The 16782-nt window shown below is 61.6% G+C and overlaps 1 protein-coding gene across 1 annotated transcript; it reads left to right on the top strand.

Annotated features, from left to right (window-relative positions):
* Nucleotides 1–2823: 2823 nt before the first annotated feature.
* On the top strand, nucleotides 2824–15423 carry LOC309685431 (histone lysine demethylase PHF8-like; the record flags this gene model as incomplete). Its single annotated transcript, XM_082501201.1, has 6 exons — nucleotides 2824–2971; nucleotides 7332–7417; nucleotides 8747–8855; nucleotides 11543–11703; nucleotides 11787–11928; nucleotides 15237–15423. Coding segments are annotated over exons 1-6 (783 nt in total), but the record flags the coding sequence as incomplete, so codon positions are not given.
* Nucleotides 15424–16782: the final 1359 nt, after the last annotated feature.

A 16782-nucleotide genomic window follows, 5' to 3' on the forward strand; every position in this document is an offset into this window, starting at 1 on the left:
CAAAATCGCCTTGTTTCACCCCAAAACTCCTTTTTTTTAGGCCTTCTCCCCTTTTTCAACCCCCCGCCCCCATGAAATAACCCCAATTTTCAGCCCCCAAATTACCTCGTTTTACCCCAAAACCCCCTTTTTTGGGCCTATTGCCCTTTTTGGGCCCACCCCCATGAGGTCACCCCACTTTTCAGCCCCCAAATCACCTCGTTTTACCCCCAAACCCCCTTTTTTTCTGCATATCGCCATTTTTGCCCCTCCCTCCCTGAGGTGACCCCAATTTTTTGGCCCCCAAATCGCCTTGTTTCACCCCCAAAAAACCCTTTTGGGGCCTATCCCCCCTTTTTTGCCCCCTCCCCATGAGGTCACCCCAGTTTTTAGCCCCCAAATGGCCTCGTTTCACCCCAAAACGCCCTCGATTGAACCCCACCCCCTCGCTCGCCCCCTCTTATGTCCCCAAATCCCCATTTTTTCCCCCAAACCATGCCAGCAGCCCCCAAAACACCACGTTTCACCCCAAAATCCCCCCTACAGGCCCTTACCGCGGCCACAGTGGGGGGAGGGCACTGGCCGTACTGGTGTTACTGGTGACCCCTCCCCCATACTGGTCGTACTGGTGCCACTACCCCTCCCCCACTTTACCACCCTCCCCCCAAGCCCATTTTTGGGTCATTTCTTCACGTTTTCCACCCATTTACCTCACCCTTCACCAGCCAGCGAGGTTTTTGGGGTGAGCTCCTGGGTGTTCTGGTTCTGCGGGGGGGGGGGGGGGGGGTTGGAGGGAGAGGGGGGCAGCGAATTAATTTTTGGTGGAAATTGTTATAAAGTTGGGGGGAAAAAAGAACCCCGAAACAGCGAAAAATAAATAAAAGCGGGGGTGGTGGGCGCCACTCCCAAGATGGCGGCGCCCCCTCAAAATGGCGGCGCCCTCCTCAAAATGGCGGCGCCCTCCTCAAAATGGCGCCCCCCCCCCTTCCAATACACGCACCGCCTATAGGGCGGCGGGAGGTCGCGCCCTTCCTAAGATGGCGGCCGCGCCCTTCTCAAGATGGCGTCGCGGCGAGGACAAATGGCGGCCCCCCGGGGCCCCGCCCTCTCCCTCCCCGTTTCCGCGTTTGAATAAAACTTTATCGGGCGGCCGGAGCCGGGCAGGAGCCGCGGAGGCGGCGGCGGTACCGGGGCCGGGCCTGGAACGGGCGGCGGTAACCGGGAGGTGGCGGTGGAGCGGCCGGGAGAGGCCTCAGGCCCGGCCGCTGAGGCCTGCGGCCTAGTCGGGAGGCGGAGGCGGCTGCGGCGGGGGGGGACGGACGCGTAGGCCTCGCGGCCCTGTAGGCCTCAAAGCGGGGCCCTATAGATCTTTAGGGGGTAAAAAGGACCTTATAGAACCGGGGGAGGGGGGAGCTGAGGCCCTATAGGCCCTTTGAGGGGAGGCCGCGGCCCTGTGGGCGCTGAGGCCCTATAGGCCTCTTTTGAGGGGGTGGTAGAGCCCTATAGGGGTTTGGGGGGGGATCTCGGGGACCTATAGATCTGGGGGGGGACACACGGCTCTGTAGGCCCTTTTGGGGGTGTTCCGGGCCCTATAGAGCAGGGGAGACCCTATCGGGCCTTTTAGGGGGGAGTTCAAGGCCCTATAGAGCAGGGGAGACCCTATAGGGCCTTTTGAGGGGAGTTCAGGGCCCTATAGAGCAGGGGAGACCCTATAGGGCCTTTTAGGGGGGAGTTCAAGGCCCTATAGAGCTGGGGAGACCCTATAGGGCCTTTTGAGGGGAGTTCAGGGCCCTATAGAGCTGGGGAGACCCTATAGGGTCTTTTGAGGGGAGTTCAGGGCCCTATAGAGCTGGGGAGACCCTATAGGGTCTTTTGGGGGGGAGTTCAAGGCCCTATAGAGCAGGGGAGACCCTATAGGGCCTTTTAGGGGGGAGTTCAAGGCCCTATAGAGCAGGGGAGACCCTATAGGGCCTTTTGGGGGGGAACTTGGAGCCCTATAGAGCTGGGGAGACCCTATAGGGCTTTCTCAAGGATCCCAGGGCCCTATAGAGCAAAGAAGATCCTATAGGCCCTTTAGGGGGTAGCGCAGGGCCCTATAGAGCAGGGAAGACCCCATAGGCTCTTAGGGGGCATCCTGGGGCCCTATAGAGAAGAGCAGATCCTATAGGCTCTTAGGGGGGGATCCCAGGGCCCTATAGAGCAGGGGAGACCCTATAGGACTTTTTAGGGGGGAGTTGAGGGCCCTATAGAGCAGGGGAGACCCTATAGGACCTTTTGGGGGGGAGTTGAGGGCCCTATAGAGCAGGGGAGACCCTATAGGACTTTTTAGGGGGGAGTTCAGGGCCCTATAGAGCTGGGGAGACCCTATAGGACTTTTTAGGGGGGAGTTGAGGGCCCTATAGAGCTGGGGAGACCCTATAGGACCTTTTGGGGGGGAGTCCCAAGACCCTATAGGACCTTTTTGGGGGGGAACCTAGGGCCCTATAGAGAAGAGCAGACCCTATAGGCTCTTGGGGGGGATCCCAGGGCCCTATAGAGCAGGGGAGACCCTATAGATCGGTGCAGGGGGGGTGTGCGGTGTCTCCCGAGTCCCTATAGGGGACACTCAGCTGCCCCCCACCCCCCCGTGGGGCAGGGAACGTATAGGGGAGCATTAAAGGGGGGGTGAGTGCTTATAGAGAGGGGTTCCTATAGGGGGTCACCTATAGAATAGCCAAAAAAGGGTGTGTTTGGGGGGTGGGGTGGGGAGGAGGGCACTATAGGGGATCTATAGGGCTCTATAGGGCAGCGGGGCGGATGTCCTGGGCTGGGGGGAGGGGTTGGGGGGGTCTATAGGGGCGTCGGTCTATAGGGGGCTCCTATAGGGGCCAGTGGGGGGGTGGGGGGTGGGGGCCATGGCCTCGGTGCCCGTATACTGCCTGTGCCGCCTGCCCTACGACGTCACCCGCTTCATGATCGAGTGCGACGGCTGCCAGGACTGGTTCCACGGCAGGTGAGGCACTGGGAGGCACTGGGAGGGACTGGGAAGGGATTGGGAGGGTCTGGGGGGGTAATTGGGGGGGACATGGAGGAGTATGGAGGGGCTGGGGGGCGACTGGGGGGCACTGGGAGGCACTGGGATGGAGTGGGAGGCACTGGAGGATGAGGAGAGGGAACTGGGGAAGGACTGGGGGGCACTGGGATGGACTGGGAGGCACTGGAGGATGAGGAGGGGGAACTGGGGGGTTACTGGGAGGGTCTGGAGGGGTAATTGGGGGGGACTTGGAGGGGTATGGAGGGGCTGGGGGCGACTGGGGGGCACTGGGAGGCACTGGGATGGAGTGGGAGGCACTGGAGGATGAGGAGAGGGAACTGGGGAAGGACTGGGGGGCACTGGGATGGACTGGGAGGCACTGGAGGATGAGGAGAGGGAACTGGGGGGCAACTGTGAGGGTCTGGAGGGGTAATTGGGGGGGACTTGGGGGGTATGGAGGGACTGGGGGGCGACTGGGAGGGACTGGGAGGCACTGGGATGGAGTGGGAGGCACTGGAGGATGAGGAGAGGGAACTGGGGAAGGACTGGGGGGCACTAGGATGGAGTGGGAGGCACTGGAGGATGAGGAGAGGGAACTGGGGGGCTACTGGGAGGGTCTGGAGGGGTAATTGGGGGGGACTTGGGGGGTATGGAGGGACTGGGGGGCGACTGGGGGGCACTGGGAGGCACTGGGATGGAGTGGGAGGCACTGGAGGATGAGGAGAGGGAACTGGGGAAGGACTGGGGGGCACTGGGATGGACTGGGAGGCACTGGAGGATGAGGAGGGGGAACTGGGGGGTTACTGGGAGGGTCTGGAGGGGTAATTGGGGGGGACTTGGAGGGGTATGAAGGGGCTGGGGGGCGACTGGGAGGGACTGGGGGGCACTGGGAGGCACTGGGATGGAGTGGGAGGCACTGGAGGATGAGGAGAGGGAACTGGGGAAGGACTGGGGGGCACTGGGATGGAGTGGGAGGCACTGGAGGATGAGGAGAGGGAACTGGGGGGCTACTGGGAGGGTCTGGAGGGGTAATTGGTGGGGACTTGGAGGGGTATGGAGGGGCTGGGGGGGCGACTGGGGGGCACTGGGAGGCACTGGGATGGAGTGGGAGGCACTGGAGGATGAGGAGAGGGAACTGGGGAAGGACTGGGGGGCACTGGGATGGAGTGGGAGGCACTGGAGGATGAGGAGAGGGAACTGGGGGGCTACTGGGAGGGTCTGGAGGGGTAATTGGGGGGGACATGGAGGAGTATGGAGGGGCTGGGGGGCGACTGGGGGGCACTGGGAGGCACTGGGATGGAGTGGGAGGCACTGGAGGATGAGGAGAGGGAACTGGGGAAGGACTGGGGGGCACTGGGATGGAGTGGGAGGCACTGGAGGATGAGGAGAGGGAACTGGGGGGCTACTGGGAGGGTCTGGAGGGGTAATTGGGGGGGACTTGGAGGGGTATGGAGGGGCTGGGGGGCACTGGGAGGGACTGGGAGGCTACTGGGAAGGTATTGGTGGGCACTGGGCAAACTGGGAGTAACTGGGAGGTGCATTGGGACCTTTGCGCTTGGGGTTGTGGGGTTGGGGTGTCGTGGGGGTTACTGGGAGGGCGCGGGTGGATACTGGGAGGTACTGGGAGGGTAACTGGGAGGGAGTGGGAAGGTATTGGTGGGCACTGGGCAAACTGGGAGTAACTGGGAGGTGCATTGGGACCTTTGCGTGGGGGGTTACTGGGAGGGCACAGGAGGTTAGTGGGAGGTACTGGGAGGGTTACTGGTGGCTACTGGGAGGGAGTGGGAAGGTATTGGTGGGCACTGGGCAAACTGGGAGTAACTGGGAGGTGCATTGGGACCTTTGCGCTTGGGGTTGTGGGGTTGGGGTGTCGTGGGGGTTACTGGGAGGGCGCGGGTGGTTACTGGGAGGTACTGGGAGGGTTACTGGTGGCTACTGGGAGGGAGTGGGAAGGTATTGGTGGGCACTGGGCAAACTGGGAGTAACTGGGAGGTGCATTGGGACCTTTGCGCTTGGGGTTGTGGGGTTGGGGTGTCGTGGGGGTTACTGGGAGGGCGCGGGTGTTTACTGGGAGGTACTGGGAGGGTTACTGGTGGCTACTGGGAGGGAGTGGGAAGGTATTGGTGGGCACTGGGCAAACTGGGAGGTGCATTGGCACCTTTGCGCTGGGGGTTACTGGGAGGGCGCGGGGGGTTACTGGGAGGGCACAGGAGGTTAGTGGGAGGTACTGGGAGTGTTACTGGTGGGTACTGGGAGGGAGTGGGAAGGTATTGGTGGGCACTGGGCAAACTGGGAGTAACTGGGAGGTGCATTGGGACCTTTGCGTGGGGGGTTACTGGGAGGGCACAGGAGGTTACTGGGAGGTACTGGGAGGGTTACTGGTGGCTACTGGGAGGGAGTGGGAATGTATTGGTGGGCACTGGGCAAACTGGGAGCAACTGGGAGGTGCACTGGGACCTTTGCGCTTGGGGTTGTGGGGTTGGGGTGTCGTGGGGGTTACTGGGAGGGCACAGGGGTTACTGGGAGGGCACGGGGGGTTACTGGTGGGTGCTGGGAGGGCGCGGGGGGGTTACTGGTGGGTACTGGGAGGGAGTGGGAAGGTATTGGCGGGCACTGGGCAAACTGGGAGTAACTGGGAGGTGCATTGGGACCTTTGCGCTTGGGGTTGTGGGGTTGGGGTGTCGTGGGGGTTACTGGGAGGGCGCGGGTGTTTACTGGGAGGTACTGGGAGGGTAACTGGGAGGGAGTGGGAAGGTATTGGTGGGCACTGGGCAAACTGGGAGGTACTGGGAGGTGCATTGGGACCTTTGCGCTGGGGGTTACTGGGAGGGCACAGGAGGTTAGTGGGAGGTACTGGGAGGGTTACTGGTGGCTACTGGGAGGGAGTGGGAAGGTATTGGCGGGCACTGGGCAAACTGGGAGTAACTGGGAGGTGCATTGGGACCTTTGCGCTTGGGGTTGTGGGGTTGGGGTGTCGTGGGGGTTACTGGGAGGATGCGGGTGGTTACTGGGAGGTACTGGGAGGGTAACTGGGAGGCTACTGGGAAGGTATTGGTGGGCACTGGGCAAACTGGGAGTAACTGGGAGGTGCATTGGGACCTTTGCGCTTGGGGTTGTGGGGTTGGGGTGTCGTGGGGGTTACTGGGAGGGCGCGGGTGGATACTGGGAGGTACTGGGAGGGTAACTGGGAGGGAGTGGGAAGGTATTGGTGGGCACTGGGCAAACTGGGAGTAACTGGGAGGTGCATTGGGACCTTTGCGTGGGGGGTTACTGGGAGGGCACAGGAGGTTAGTGGGAGGTACTGGGAGGGTTACTGGTGGCTACTGGGAGGGAGTGGGAAGGTATTGGTGGGCACTGGGCAAACTGGGAGTAACTGGGAGGTGCATTGGGACCTTTGCGCTTGGGGTTGTGGGGTTGGGGTGTCGTGGGGGTTACTGGGAGGGCGCGGGTGTTTACTGGGAGGTACTGGGAGGGTTACTGGTGGCTACTGGGAGGGAGTGGGAAGGTATTGGTGGGCACTGGGCAAACTGGGAGGTGCATTGGCACCTTTGCGCTGGGGGTTACTGGGAGGGCACAGGAGGTTAGTGGGAGGTACTGGGAGGGTTACTGGTGGCTACTGGGAGGGAGTGGGAAGGTATTGGTGGGCACTGGGCAAACTGGGAGCAACTGGGAGGTGCATTGGGACCTTTGCGCTTGGGGTTGTGGGGTTGGGGTGTCGTGGGGGTTACTGGGAGGGCACGGGTGGTTACTGGGAGGTACTGGGAGGGTAACTGGGAGGGAGTGGGAAGGTATTGGTGGGCACTGGGCAAACTGGGAGTAACTGGGAGGTGCATTGGGACCTTTGCGCTTGGGGTTGTGGGGTTGGGGTGTCGTGGGGGTTACTGGGAGGGCGCGGGTGTTTACTGGGAGGTACTGGGAGGGTTACTGGTGGCTACTGGGAGGGAGTGGGAAGGTATTGGTGGGCACTGGGCAAACTGGGAGGTGCATTGGCACCTTTGCGCTGGGGGTTACTGGGAGGGCGCGGGGGGTTACTGGGAGGGCACAGGAGGTTAGTGGGAGGTACTGGGAGGGTTACTGGTGGGTACTGGGAGGGAGTGGGAAGGTATTGGCGGGCACTGGGCAAACTGGGAGTAACTGGGAGGTGCACTGGGACCTTTGCGCTTGGGGTTGTGGGGTTGGGGTGTCGTGGGGGTTACTGGGAGGATGCGGGTGGTTACTGGGAGGGCACAGGGGTTACTGGGAGGGCACGGGGGGTTACTGGTGGGTGCTGGGAGGGGGCGGGGGGGTTACTGGTGGGGACTGGGAGGGACTGGGAGGCCTGAGGTGTGTCTCCCCGCAGCTGTGTGGGGGTGGAGGAGGAGGCGGCGGCCGAGATCGACCTCTACCACTGCCCCAAGTGTGAGGTGCTGCACGGCCCCTCCGTCAGTGAGTGCCCTATAGGGCTATATGGGACCGGCACCTATGGGGAGGGGGCGGGGGGGGTCCCCCTGGGCTGCTGCCCCCCTATGGGGCCGTATAGGACCGGCTCGGGGCCGTATAGGGCCGGCTTGGGGCCGTATAGGGCCGTATAGGGCCGGCTTGGGGCCGTATAGGGCCGTATAGGGCCGGCTCGGGGCCGTATAGGGCCATATAGGACCGGCTCGGGGCCATATAAGACCAGGTCTGGACCATATAGAGCCATATAGGGCCAGCTCGGGGCCGTATAGGACCAGGTCTGGGCCATATAGGACCGGCTCGGGGCCATATAGGGCCATATAGGACCAGGTCTGGGCCATGTAGGACCGGCTCGGGGCCATATAGGGCCATATAGGACCAGGTCTGGGCCATGTAGGACCGGCTCGGGGCCATATAGGGCCATATAGGACCAGGTCTGGGCCATGTAGGACCGGCTCGGGGCCATATAGGGCCATATAGGACCGGCTCGGGGCCATATAGGGCCATATAGGACCAGGTCTGGGCCATATAGGACCGGCTCGGGGCCATATAGGACCAGGTCTGGGCCATATAGGGCCATATAGGACTGGCTCGGGGCCATATAGGGCCAGGTCTGGGCCATATAGGGCCATATAGGACTGGCTCGGGGCCATATAGGGCCATATAGGACCAGGTCTGGGCCATATAGGATTGGCTCAGGGCCATATAGGGCCATATAGGACCAGGTCTGGGCCATGTAGGACCGGCTCGGGGCCATATAGGGCCATATAGGACCAGGTCTGGGCCATATAGGACCAGGTCTGGGCCATATAGGACTGGCTCAGGGCCATATAGGACCGGCTCGGGGCCACGTCTGGGCCATATAGGACCACGTCTGGGCCATATAGGGCCATATAGGCCCAGGTGTGGGCCTTATAGGGCCATATGGGGTCAGGGCCATATAGGGAGGGGGGGTGTGGGGGCTGTGGGGTGGGTCTCTGGGCCGGTTTCCCCCTATAGGGCCGTATAGGACCCCATCTGGGCCCTATAGGGTGATATAAGATAAGGCGTAGACCTTATAAGTCCATATGGGGCGGGGGATGTATGGGGCTGAGCTGGTAGCCCCATCCTGGGCCGTATAGGGGCAGGAGCGTATAGGACCGGGGCCATATAGGGGCAGGAGCGTATAGGACCGGGGCTGATTTCCCCATCCTCAGCCATAGGGCATCGTATGGGCCTGGGCTGATTCCCCCACCCCCGATCATATGGGGCCGTATAGAACGGGGGCGGGAGGGGTCTATAGGGGACGGGGTCCCTATAGATCTATACGTCACCCCGCAGTGAAGCGCCGCCGGGGTCCCCCGAAGCCTCCGGAGGTGGAATCGGGTCGCCCAGTCCGTACCGGTAGCGCCCAGTTCGTCCGGGAGCTCCGCGGCCGCACCTTCCCCAGGTGAGGGGACCGTATAGAACGGGGACCTATAGCCGCTATAGGAGCCCTCGAGGGCGTGGGGGGGGGGGGAGGGGGGCGGTTCTATAATGTCTCTGCCACTTATGGGGTCGGGGCCGGTCCGTACGGAGGGGGCGGCTGTGGGGTGGTGTCTTCCCTCCCTATAGGGGCTCTATAGGGGCTCTATAGGGGCTCTATAGGGGCTCTATAGGGGCCGGGGAACTTCTGGGCCTCCCGAGAGAGCCGCGGTAGTACCTATAGAATCTTTATGGTCTTTCGGGGTCCTATACGCTGTCATAGACCGCTATGGGAGCTGTGGTGGAGATCTTTAAGGTCCATATAGAATATTGGGGCGCTGTAGGGGTCCCAGTATGGCGCTATGGGGTCCCAGTATGGCGCTATAGGGGCTGTAGGGCCTATAGGAGCGCTATAGGGGCTGTATGGGTTTTCAGGGCACTATTAAAGCCCTATAGGGGGATCTATAAGGTCCATATAGATTATTAGGGCGCTATAGGGGCCCCAGTATGGCGCTATGGGGTCCCAGTATGGCGCTATAGGGGCTGTAGGGCCTATAGGAGCGCTATAGGGGCTGTATGGGTTTTCAGGGCACTATTAAAACCCTATAGGGGGATCTATAAGGTCCATATAGATTATTAGGGCGCTATAGGGGTCCCAGTATGGTGCTGTAGGGGTCCCAGTATGGCGCTATGGGGCCCCAGTATGGCGCTATAGGGGCTGTAGGGCCTATAGGAGCGCTATAGGGGCTGTATGGGTTTTCAGGGCACTATTAAAGCCCTATAGGGGGATCTATAAGGTCCATATAGATTATTAGGGCGCTATAGGGGCCCCAGTATGGCGCTATAGGGGCTGTAGGGCCTATAGGAGCGCTATAGGGGCTGTATCGGCCTTTAGGGCACTATTAAAGCCCTATAGGGGGATCTATAAGGTCCATATAGATTATTAGGGCCCTATAGGGGTCCCGGTATGGCGCTATAGGGGCTGTAGGGCCTATAGGAGTGCTATAGGGGCTGTATGGGTTTTCAGGGCACTATTAAAGCCCTATAGGGGGATCTATAAGGTCCATATAGATTATTAGGGCGCTATAGGGGTCCCAGTATGGTGCTATGGGGTCCCAGTATGGCGCTATAGGGGCTGTAGGGCCTATAGGAGCGCTATAGGGGCTGTATGGGTTTTCAGGGCACTATTAAAGCCCTATAGGGGGATCTATAAGGTCCATATAGATTATTAGGACCCCATAGGGGTCCCAGTATGGCGCTATAGGGGCTGTATGGCGCTATAGGGGCTGTAGGGCCTATAGGAGTTCTATAGGGGCTGTATCGCCCTTTAGGGCGCTGTTAAAGCCCTATAGGGGCTGTAGAGGCCGTTAGGGCGCTATAGGAGCTGCCGCGCCCTATAGAAGCTCAGTAGGGCCATTATAGGATCTATAGGGGCCCCGTCAGCTCTTGGGCCACCATAGGACCTCCTTAAAGCCCCTATAGGGCTATCCCCCCCCCCCCCATAGGGGACAGGAGCTCCACAGTTGTCTCTGCATAGTTTCTGCTATAGGATCTATAGGGGCTACGTGACCTATCCGGGTGCCGTATAGGAACCTTATGGGATCTATAGGAGCTCCACCACCCATCAGACCACCGTAAGAACCCTACGGAGATGTTAAAGGGCTTAGAGGAGCTCCCCCAGTCCTATAGGAACCCTATAGGGCCGTTACGGGGCTTATAGGAGCGGTACCACATGTTGGGTCCCTATAGAAGTTGTAGTAGTCCGTTATGGGATCTATAGGGGACGCGTCGCTCGTAGAACCCCTCCAAAGCCCCGGTAGGACCTGGAGGAGCTCCACAACCACCTCCAGACGCCTTTTAAAGGAGGTATAGGAGCTATAGGGGCTGCTGTAGCCATCGGGGTGCCCTATAGGAGCCGCATCACTCCTCGGCCCCTATAGGAACCCTATAGAGCCGCTATGGGACCTATAGAAGGTCCGTGGGGCCACCAGGAGAACTTATGAAGCTGATTTATGGCTTAGATGATGTCCATCGTGTTTCGGGACAGCGTATAGGAACCTTATAGAGGTTTTAGAGCGTTTCTACGAGGGGTGTCGTATAGTGGGACCCTATAGGGTGCGTAGTAGTCCATTATGGGATCTATAGGTGACGCGTCGCTCGTAGAACCCCTCCAAAGCCCCGGTAGCACCTGGAGGAGCTCCACAACCACCTCCAGACGCCTTTTAAAGGAGCTATAGGGGCTGCTGTAGCCATCGGGGTGCCCTATAGGAGCCGCCTCACTCCTCGGCCCCCTATAGGAACCCTATAGAGCCGCTATGGGACCTATAGAAGGTCCGTTGGGCCACCGGGAGAACCTACAGAGCGGATTTACGGCTTAGATGATGTCCATCGTGTTTCGGGACAGCGTATAGGAACCTTATATAGGTTTTAGAGCGTTTCTACGAGGGGTATCGTATAGTGGGACCCTATAGGGTGCGTAGTAGTCCATTATGGGATCTATAGGGGACGCGTCGCTCGTAGAACCCCTCCAAAGCCCCGGTAGGACCTGGAGGAGCTCCACAACCACCTCCAGACGCCTTTGAAGAGCCTTTAGGGGACGCGGAGGGGGTGAGGGACCGCCGGGGGGGGGCTATAGGTTCTCCATAGGCACCTCTATACGTTCCCCCCCCGTAGCGCGGACGAGGTGCTGCTGCGTCCCAGTGGGGCCCAGTTGACGGTGGAGTACCTGGAGGAGAAGACCTTCAGCGTCCCCATCTTGGTGGCCCGTAAAGAAGGTTTGGGGATGACCTTACCGCCCCCCACCTTCACCCCCCGGGACGTGGAGCATTACGTGGGTGAGTATAGGGGGAGGTCGGGGGACCTATAGGGTTCCCGTGACTTTTCTATAGGGGATGTGTGGGGCGGGGGCGTCTTACAGGGGCGGAGAAGGTCATCGACGTCATCGACGTGGGGCGGCAGGCCGACTGCCGCATGCGGCTGGGGGACTTCGTGGCCTACCTGGGGGGAGCCCGGCGCGACCGCGTCCTCAACGTCATCAGCCTGGAGTTCTCCGACACCCGGTGGGTGACTCCCAGTACATCCCAGTAACCTCCCAGTATCACCCAAAGCATCCCTGGTCTCCTCCTGTGGGACATCTCTGGTGTCCTCCACCTCGGACCTCCCACTTTGGGACCTCCAAGGATCAGTATCACCCCCCAGAGTGGTCCTGTCCCCGCAGTGAGTCTCCCAGTAACCTCCCAGTACATCCCAGTAACCTCCCAGTACATCCCAGTAACCTCCCAGTATCACCCAAAGCATCCCTGGTCTCCTCCTGTGGGACATCTCTGGTGTCCTCCACCTCGGACCCCCCACTTTGGGACCTCCAAGGATCAGTATCACCCCCCAGAGTGGTCCTGTCCCCCCTGTGAGTCTCCCAGTAACCTACCAGTACATCCCAGTAACCTCCCAGTATCACCCAGAGCATCCCTGGTCTCCTCTCATGGGACATCTCTGGTGTCCTCCACCTCGGGACCTCCCACTTTGGGACCTCCAAAGACTGATGTCACCCTCCCAGACAGGTCCTGTCCCCCCCAGTGAGTCTCCCAGTAACCTACCAGTACATCCCAGTAACCTCCCAGTATCACCCGGGGTATCACTGGTCACCTCCCCTAGGACTTCCTTGGTGGCCTCCACTTTGGACCCCCCACTTTGGGACCTCCAAGGAACAGTATCACCCCCCCAGAGTGGTCCTGTCCCCCCTGTGAGTCTCCCAGTAACCTACCAGTACATCCCAGTAACCTCCCAGTATCACCCAGAGCATCCCTGGTCTCCTCTCATGGGACATCTCTGGTGTCCTCCACCTCGGGACCTCCCACTTTGGGACCTCCAAAGACTGATGTCACCCCCCCAGAGAGATCCTGTCCCCCCAGTGAGTCTCCCAGTAACCTCCCAGTATCACCCGGGGTATCACTGGTCACCTCCCCTGGGACATCCTTGGTGGTCTCCACTTCGGGACCTCCCCACTTTGGGACCTCCAAGGATCAGTATCACCCCCCCAGAGTGCTCCTGTCCCCCCCTGTGAGTCTCCCAGTAGCCTCCCAGTACATCCCAGTAACCTCCCAGTATCACCCGGGGTATCACTGGTCACCTCCCCTGGGACATCCTTGGTGGCCTCCACCTCGGGACTTCCCACTTTGGGACCTCCAAAGACTGATGTGACCCCCCCAGAGAGGTCCTGTTCCCCCTGAGAGTCTCCCAGTAACCTCCCAGTACATCCCAGTAACCTCCCAGTGTCCCCCAGAGCATCCCTGGTCTCCTCTCATGGGACATCCCTGGTGGTCTCCACCTCAGGACCCCCCACTTTGGCACCTCCAAGGACCAATGTCACCCCCCCAGAGGGGTCTTTTGTCCCCAGTACGTCCCAGTAACCCCCCAGTATGTACCAGTATCCCCCAGAGCATCCCCGCTCTCCTCCCATGGGACATCTCCGGTGTGTCCCTCCCCCCAGGACCCCCCCTGGGCCCCCCCTCCGCCTCAATTCACCCCGTGGTCACCCCCCCAAATTGGGGGGTGTCCCCCCCCCGGGTCCTCCCCAACCCCACAGAGCCCCCAAATTTGGGTCCTCCCCCCCAAAATCCCCCTCCCCACCCCCGTCCCCTCCATCCCTCCCCCCATCTCCCACCTCCCCCAAACTCGGGGTCCCCCAAAGGGGTCTCCCCACCCCATGGAGGGGTACCCCCCCCCCCATAACCCCCCCAACAGCCCCAATATCCCCCCAGAAACCCCCAAATTTGGAGGTTCTCCTCTTCCCACCCCCATCCCCTCCATCCCTCCCCCCATCTCCCACCTCCCCCAAACTCGGGGTCCCCCAAAGGGGTCTCCCCACCCCATAACCCCCCCCAGACCCAATATCCCCCCCAAGTACCCCCCCAAATCCCCCTCCCCACCCCCATCTCCCACCTCCCCCAAACTCGGGGTCCTCCAAAGGGGTCTCCCCACCCCATAACCCCCCCCAGACCCAATATCCCCCCCAAGTACCCCCCCAAATCGGGGTTCTCCCCCCCAAATCCCCCTCCCCACCCCCATCTCCCACCTCCCCCAGACTTGGGGTCCCCCAAAGGGGTCTCCCCACCCCATGGGGGGGTCCCCCACTGCAATACCCCCCCCCAGACCCAATATCCCCCCCAAATCGGGGTCCTCCCCCCCAAAATCCCCCTCCCTACCCCCATCCCCTCCATCCCTCCCCCCATCTCCCACCTCCCCCAAACTCGGGGTCCCCCAAAGGGGTCTCCCCACCCCATGGGGGGGTATCCCCCCCCCCATAACCCCCCCCAGACCCAATATCCCCCCCAAGTACCCCCCAAATCCCCCTTCCCACCCCCATCTCCCACCTCCCCCAAACTCGGGGTCCCCCAAAGGGGTCTCCCCACCCCATAACCCCCCCCGGACCCAATATCCCCCCAAGTACCCCCCCAAATCGGGGTTCTCCCCCCCAAATCCCCCTCCCCACCCCCATCTCCCACTTCCCCCAAACTCGGGGTCCCCCAAAGGGGTCTCCCCACCCCATGGGGGGGTCCCCCACCCCATAACCCCCCCAACAGCCCCAATATCCCCCCAGAAACCCCCAAATTTGGAGGTTCTCCTCTTCCCACCCCCATCTCCTCCATCCCTCTCCCCATCTCCCACCTCCCCCAGACTCGGGGTCCCCCAAAGGGGTCTCCCCACCCCATAACCCCCCCCAGACCCAATATTCCCCCCAAGTACCCCCCCAAATCGGGGTTCTCCCCTCCAAATCCCCTCCCCACCCCCATCTCCCACCTCCCCCAGACTTGGGGTCCCCCAAAGGGGTCTCCCCACCCCATGGAGGGGTGTCCCCCCCCATAATCCCCCCAACAGCCCCAATATCCCCCCAGAAACCCCCAAATTTGGAGTTTCTCCTCTTCCCACCCCCATCCCCTCCATCCCTCCCCCCATCTCCCACCTCCCCCAAACTCGGGGTCCCCCAAAGGGGTCTCCCCACCCCATGGGGGGGTCCCCCACCCCCATAACTCCCCCAACAGCCCCAATATCCCCCCCGAAACCCCAAATTTGGAGTTTCTCCTCTTCCCACCCCCATCCCCTCCATCCCTCCCCCCATCTCCCACCTCCCCCAAACTCGGGGTCCCCCAAAGGGGTCTCCCCACCCCATGGGGGGGTCCCCCACCCCCATAACCCCCCCAACAGCCCCAATATCCCCCCCCAAAACCCCCAAATTTGGAGTTTCTCCTCTTCCCACCCCCATCCCCTCCATCCCTCTCCCCATCTCCCACCTCCCCCAGACTCAGGGTCTCCCCACGTCAATGGGGGGGGTCTTCCACCCCCCTAACCCCCCCCTCCCCCCCCCAAACAGCCTTTCCAACCTGGTGGAGACCCCCCGGATCGTGCGGAAGCTGTCGTGGGTGGAGAACCTGTGGCCGGGGGAGTCGGCGTGCGAGCGCCCCAGCGTGCAGAAGTACTGCCTCATGGGCGCCCGCGACAGCTACACCGACTTCCACATCGATTTCGGGGGCACCTCCGTCTGGTACCACGTCCTCAGGGTACGGCGGGAGGGGGGGGGGGGGGGGGTTGGGATTTAGGGGGGGGCTGGAGGGGGTTAGAGGGGAATCGGGGGGGCTGGAAGGGGGTTTTAAGCAGGATTAGGGGGGTTTAGGGGGGATTTGGGGGGTCTGGAGGGGGTTTGGGGGGATTTGGGGGGTCTGGAAGGGGTGTGGGGTGGGTTTGGGGGGGCTATGGGGGGGCTGGAGGGGAATTGGGGGGGCTGGAAGGGGTTTTAGGGGGGAGATTGGGGGGTTTAGGGGGGATTTGGGGGTCTGGAGGGGGTGTGGTGTGGGTTTTGAGGGGAATTGGGGGGGCTGGAGGGGAATTGGGGTGGCTGGAAGGGGTTTTAGGGGGAGATTGGGGGGTTTGGGGGGATTTGGGGGTCTGGAGGGGGTGTGGGGTGGGTTTTGAGGGGAATTGGGGGGGCTGGAGGGGAATTGGGGGGGCTGGAAGGGGTTTTAGGGGGAGATTGGGGGGTTTAGGGGGGGATTTGGGGGTCTGGAGGGGGTGTGGGGTGGGTTTGGGGGGGCTATGGGGGGGCTGGAGGGGAATTGGGGGGGCTGGAAGGGGTTTTAGGGGGAGATTGGGGGGTTTGGGGGGGATTTGGGGGTCTGGAGGGGGTGTGGGGTGGGTTTGGGGGGGGCTATGGGGGGGCTGGAGGGGAATTGGGGGGGCTGGAAGGGGTTTTAGGGGGAGATTGGGGGGTTTGGGGGGATTTGGGGGTCTGGAGGGGGTGTGGGGTGGGTTTTGAGGGGAATTGGGGGGGCTGGAAGGGGTTTTGGAGGGGAGTTGGGGGAGTTTGGGGGAGATTTGGGGGTCTGGAGGGGGTGTGGGGTGAGTTTGGGGGGGATTTGGGGGGTCTGGAGGGGGTGTGGTGTGGGTTTGGGGGGGATTTAGGGGACTGGAGGGGGTTTGGAGGGGAATTGGGGGGGCTGGAAGGGGGTTTGGGGGGGTTTGCGGGGGATTTGGGGGTCTGGAGGGGGTGTGGGGTGGGTTTGGGGGGGATTTAGGGGACTGGAGGGGGTTAGAGGGGAATCGGGGGGGCTGGAAGGGGGTTTTAAGCAGGATTAGGGGGGTTTAGGGGGGATTTGGGGGGTCTGGAGGGGGTTTGGGGGGATTAGGGGGTCTGGAGGGGGTGTGGGGTGGGTTTGGGGGGGCTATGGGGGGGCTGGAGGGGAATTGGGGGGGCTGGAAGGGGTTTTAGGGGGAGATTGGGGGGTTTAGGGGGGATTTGGGGGTCTGGAGGGGGTGTGGGGTGGTTTTGAGGGGAATTGGGGGGGCTGGAGAGGAATTGGGGGGGCTGGAAGGGGTTTTAGGGGGAGATTGGGGGGTTTAGGGGGGATTTGGGGGTCTGGAGG

This window comes from Vanellus vanellus (assembly GCF_965231255.1).
Source record: "Vanellus vanellus genome assembly, contig: HAP1_SCAFFOLD_2168, whole genome shotgun sequence".
Taxonomy (NCBI): domain Eukaryota; kingdom Metazoa; phylum Chordata; class Aves; order Charadriiformes; family Charadriidae; genus Vanellus; species Vanellus vanellus.